Raw genomic sequence first — 6,000 nt, forward strand, 5'->3', positions numbered from 1 at the left:
TGGTGATTCATATCGCTCCCGCTCTCGTTCTTTTAAAATGAGACTCCTTGATCTTTTTATCCTGGGACCCAGGTGAGAAATTTAGTTTTGCCCTGAGAGTCAAGCTCTCTAAAACATATTATCGCTCTCATATGGAGACCTACTTGAAACCGACCCGTGTCCTATTTTGGGTCCAGGCCCAGAGTTTAAGAAACAGAGCTTTGAACAAGACAGAAAGTGCATCTGTCCAGCATCAGCTGCATAAGAAACTGTTCATCTGATGAGAAAAAAAAAAAAAAATTCATCCCGAGTCCTTGCGTGACCTTTATATTTACCTGGCATGACACAGCACAATTCAAGCTAATAAACATGCTGGGTGGTGCCGCAGCCTGGCGGCTGATCACTCTCTCCACATGTCCTCAGGCTCTGAGGGAGCTAGGCAGTAGCGCAGTCCTATTGGGGCAAATGGCATTCCCTGAATATTTGGCATTGCCCGAGTTGCTCTTTGCATCAATTACACGTTGTGTAACTAAATCATCTCATTTACGGTAAGAGGTTTGGCACCGAGGACGTTTTCTCTCTGCAGCGACATGCAATGTAGTGAATTTCACCGTCTCCCAGCGTTCTGGAAATATTTTCTCCGAGATTTTTTATTTTCTATAAGCTGTAAAACGTGCCAAAATGGCCTCTCCGATGAGTTGTCAGTGATAAGGGCTGTCAACATGTCCACCAGTGCTGAGGTGACTAAAGTTTTCTTCTCAGTTTCCTTCGCTGTAGTAGCTGTCAAAGAGGGAGGAGGACCAAGGAGGAACAGAGGCAGGAGGGAGGGAAGAGGGGGTGACAGAGTATAGAGAGTGGAGGAGGCACGGTGGAGGACCTGTTGCCATGGAGACCTTGTGCGTCCTTTCGCTGTGACACAGAATCTAGTCACAGGAAATGACATAGGAGCCAGGGGAGATCAGACTACGAGGTGTCTGAAATGAATACCCTGCAATGACAGAGATAAGTACAAGCAGAGCAAACTGATAGGATGTTAGATAGCTAAAAGCCATGCACAGAGAGATGGAGAGAGCCAACAGAGATGGACAAGGAGCGACAATTAGAGGTCTGAAATTGTGCCACAGTATGTTGTCAGCATTGACGGATAGGACAGATAACTCCAAGTAATCGGATACGATTGATAACATCATTAGACTTAATAGTGTAGTAAGACATGTGTAAACCAACAGTAGTGGTGGATGAGAACAAGCTGACAGGATTGATAACTAAATAAGCCCGAGTAAGATGGATAGCTGATGACAGATGACAGTAATGAGGATTGCATGGAGGCGATGGAGTTGGTGTCCCACTTTATCATAGATGACTGGTATGAGCCTGCTCCACTTCACCCACATGAGCATCAGATCAGATATGTGGGCCACCTGTTGCATCTGTGATGGTATCTTCCACGCTCATCTTATCAGTGCTTTTAATGGCATATTCACAGCGGGCTAAAGCAGATGGGAGAAGTGGAGGACACGGATGGGTACGGAGGGGGGGGGGAGGTGTGGCTGGAAGGACAGCTGTTCCGATGAGTCGCTGCTGCAACCTGCCCCCCACTTCCCGTTTCCTGTGCGTAACCATGGTTACACGATGCATCTGCATACCTCAGACGTTAGTGTTTGTGCTGAGTTGGCTGTTGCGCTCTGATTCATAGCATTCCTTGTGCTCACACACATGCACCCACACGCGCACACACACACACACACGCACACATACACACAAACTCAACCCCAAGGCAACAACTGCTGGGGATTATCAAGAAAGGAAGTGACTATTAAAATGCCTCTCGCCCACTCACAGAGGGTTAGACAGGGAGAAATTCTGGATAACAAGATACTGGCTCCTTCAGTCAATCTTCTATTTAGACTCTGCCAAAGAACCTAAATAGACCCTCTCAAACGTCCAATGTTGTCTGCCGTTAATCCACTTAAAGCCGATTTGTCCCAGTTTGTATTGGCTATTATGGGATCACAACCACACTTGTGACTTGGGGATGGTTTAGCGATGAATGCAGGACATTGTCCTTGTGGATGGCCTGTCATTTGATGTTGTTTGATGTTCCCACAGGCAAGAGCTTCACCCTGACAATCACAGTATTCACCAACCCACCACAAGTGGCCACTTACCACCGAGCCATAAAGGTCACCGTGGACGGACCGCGCGAGCCCAGGAGTGAGTACCAACGCACGCACATACAGTATGGGAATATGGACTCACATGCACACAGGAAAACACACAGACAGTATAAACATACAAACCCATAAACACAGGTGTATACATACACAATTGTACAAACTGTATATGTGACACACACACACAGCCAAACAACAAACTCATCCCAGTTCCCATTTGCCTTTGACGAAGCTGTGGGCGTGGCTGGCCTTTCAGCTAGCCAATGGCAGCGGTCTGGAGGCACTGGAGTAAAAATGGATGCCCGCCTGAAATGGTGACAGGCTAATAAAACAAGTTAATTAACAAAAAGAATGAGTTTTACTGGAAAAAAAAGTTTTGATTGTTTTAAGTAGCAATCAACAGGTTTTTAATTAAGTTGACTTCTCAGAAAACAGCTTAGCCTCTCATGTGATGGTTTTAGAGAGAGAGAGAAAGAAGGAGAAAGAGAGAGAGAGAGTATTCCTGAGAGGGTACACTGGGTAGCAGAGTGCTAGCATCAGCTCATTTTAATGGGCCATATAAAAACAACTGAGGAGGAAAAAAAAACTTTACTATAGCCGTCAGTGCCAACTGGTCTGGCATGCAGCTGTTTCCCCAACCCTCCTCCCTATTCATAAAAAAAAACATATTCTCATCTCATGGCGTCTGAATGAACAATATCACATCACAAACAACCCTCCACCCGCCCCGTCACATATGGCACGAGGACGCACAGAGACACAGAGGAGCCTGGAGACACTGGGATTAGTACCACCATCATTCTCTGCTGTAGGAAACCTGCCCATGGCGCCAGAAACGCCTCGCGCACACAAAAAGACACACGCACACATTCAGCGTTCATCGGCTCACACACACTGAAACAAAGGCACATGTATGTCCTCAAATGCACGTGTACACACGCACACACACACACACACAGTCGCACCCTGTTTCTCTCTGTCTCGCTCACTCTCTCTCTAGCCATCTTGTTTGATCAAAAGCATTTCCTGTGCATCTGCTGTCCCCCCTCAGATGACTTCCAAACAACTCCTGTTATTTGGTGACGGGCAGATGGGAGTCAGAACGGAATTTGTTTATAAAAGCCGAATTTCGTCTCAACAACAAGTCTGCATTCTTGTCCAAAAAGCCTCACTGGGAGCCTGGACATACGTGAATTGAGGTTAAATCAGTGGATAGACATGCATAAAACCACCTAATCTCAGGTCATGCCATGAGCATGACACTACATTCTGGCATAGTTACGGTACGTCACAGTTTAGCCATCCATTGTTCTTCCCCTCTATCATTTGGCTGCCCCATTTGTGGCGGACTGGAGACAGCTTTAAAAAAAAATGTGGAGCTGAACTCATTTTCTTTTCAACATCTTCCTTTGCATATTAGACAAGTACTTTCTCAGGACAGTAATTTAGCTAATAAAAAGTATGTCATCATACGTAACCCCTGAACTTCTTTAGTTTGTTCTTAAGTGGTCCGAATTGCAGCGCTGGTGTAATTTACCCCGAAACTACAGCCAGAACACGTCTCCCTCTCAGGGGTCATTAAGCCCAGGTCGGAGGGTGGCAAAACACACATGTGCCCTCTCAACCGCGCCTCTCTCTCTCTCCTCCGGGCCTCAGCGCAGAGAGCAACCGGCTGTCTCCAAGCTGTGATTCTATCTGTGAACGCTTCATTGACACATGGGGGCTTTGTCGGCCATTACAGCTCTATTTTGTGTTAAACGAGTGGGTAATTAGGAGGCCTGTGGTACACCGGGCCAGGGAGGGGGCCCACAGGGAGGGGTCCGCGGAGACACGCAGAGAAACAACAGTGGGCTGTCTAAGCCTGACATACACTGGCAGTCTGTGTCCCTCCTCTGTAAAAACACTGCGTTGTTTCTGGGAAACAAGCTGACAATAAGAGTAGATTTCAACAGGGCCCGGAGACTGGCCGCAATTCAGGGTGTGAAGGGCTATAATTACTCAGTTATCTTAACTACCCAACCACTCTTTATATTTTTATTGATTTTTTTGCACCCCCCTTTCTGATGTTGTTGGGAGTTTTTTAGCCCTGGCCTCTTGTTAATGTATTGCCTCGCTGTGGGTGTCTCATTCAGGAAGGATATTTTGTGTTGGTGTGTTTGATGAGCCTTATGGTAGCCATATGAGTCTTCATGAGGGACGTGACTTCCCCAGTGATTCCTTATCCAATATCAGCGCGGGAGGAACTGGGTCCTCCGGAGAATAAATGAGGCTCATATCTCTGAACTTTGTAGCTGAGCTGTTGTTCATTAATTGTGCGGTCAGAGTGACTAATATCAGCAAGGCCTACTATAGAGATCTGTGGTATGATTCCCCTCTCCTTCTCCAGAGGCCTATAGTGAGTGTGTGTGTGGATACGGTGGGTATGGTGAGCGGTTAGTCAGGTCCCTCTGGCCACCGTGTTATTAGCGGGAGGCTAACTCGGTTTCTGTGGCTCTCATTGTGTTTAATCGGTTGACAGCTCTTGGTTACCCTGTGGTTTGCCGCTGCACCAACAGCCCAGCGTGTGTGTGTATGTGCATGTACGTATATCTGTGTGTCTATGTCTGCACGTGTGCATGTACACGCGTGTTTTTTCATGCATGCGTATATGAATTTACATTATTGCATGTGTGCACAAATCGGTGTATGCGTGTATGTTTATGTGTGTTAGTGTCTGTGTTTGTATGTGTGCGTGCGTGTGTGTGTGTGCGCCCCCGCGACATGTGTCTCAGAGAGAGTATGTGTTATTGGTGTCATTAGTCTAGTGTAGCAGCAGTGCTGATTTCGAGCAGCGCTAATAGGTCTCATTAAATGTCATTTTGGGCTAATAGACAGGGAGTGGTTGCTTAAACCAATATGCTTTTATAGGAGGTTCTGTCTCCTCTCAGCTGCTCCTGTCGGTGACTGTGGCCAGCTGAGACAAACTTCCTGAGTGATAATAGCCAAGCCGTAATAACACAATATACAAGGCTTTCTGTCCAAACCCACTATTCCCATTACAGTTAATTGATGACAGACAAACATGGGAGGTGACAAAAACCATTGTGGCGTCACACATATATTGCTGTGGTATATTGCAGTGGTTATGTGTGTGCGTGTGTGAGAGAGAGAGAGTTAATGAATGTGTATGCCCTTGTGCTTGGTGGATAAGTGTGTGTCCCTGAGTGTGTGTGTGTGTGCGTGTGTGTGTGTGTGTCAGCGGTGGAGGTTAGCGGTCAGACCCCTCTCTGCTCTTGCCGCTGGTGTTTGAAGCCACTGGGTCGGGGTCTGGGCTCGGGGACGAGGTCGGGTTTTTTTGGTTCGGCTTTGGTCGGGGTGTTAACAAGCCTGGTGAAGAGGCCCTGGTTACTTACAGGCCTGCAGACAATATTAGTGGTTCAGGAGACCTGTCTGCCTAGCCAAACTCTTTTGTGACTTAGGTCTCTCTCTCTCACGCACACACACACACACACACACACACGCCTAAACAACCTTATTGTATTAGTACGATGTCAGAAATATTGCCAAAAAGCTACACCTTATTAAAATTCTTCTTCTACACTGAGCGCTGTTACTCCTTGGAAAAGCATGAGTAAGCGAGGTGCATTCATTAACACGTCTGTCATGATGACACGATAGGGCAATCCACCACCATCTCTAAATAGTGTCATCACATACACATGCCATTACATGCACTCGTAGTGTGGTATTACCTGTTGAATGTCCTGGGCTTGGTTTCCCAAAACAGTCATTGTGCTTTATTCTGCAGTGCCAAGATCCTCAGAGCTCAGATACTTCAGAGATACTAATTGCGTGGTAATATTTAGAT

General features: G+C 46.7%; 1 protein-coding gene across 3 annotated transcripts in view; it reads left to right on the plus strand.

Moving 5' to 3' along the window:
- runx2b (RUNX family transcription factor 2b) overlaps positions 1-6,000 on the plus strand; it is a 41,099-nt gene that overhangs the window by 21,303 nt on the left and 13,796 nt on the right. For all 3 annotated transcript variants that reach the window (XM_078289845.1, XM_071923342.2, XM_071923343.2), the window contains one exon: positions 2,089-2,193. In XM_078289845.1, the coding sequence (XP_078145971.1) occupies positions 2,089-2,193 (105 nt within the window). The remainder of the gene's footprint in view (positions 1-2,088; positions 2,194-6,000) is intronic.

The sequence above is a fragment of the Centroberyx gerrardi genome, chromosome 18 (assembly GCF_048128805.1).
Source record: "Centroberyx gerrardi isolate f3 chromosome 18, fCenGer3.hap1.cur.20231027, whole genome shotgun sequence".
NCBI classification, from domain to species: Eukaryota; Metazoa; Chordata; class Actinopteri; order Beryciformes; family Berycidae; genus Centroberyx; species Centroberyx gerrardi.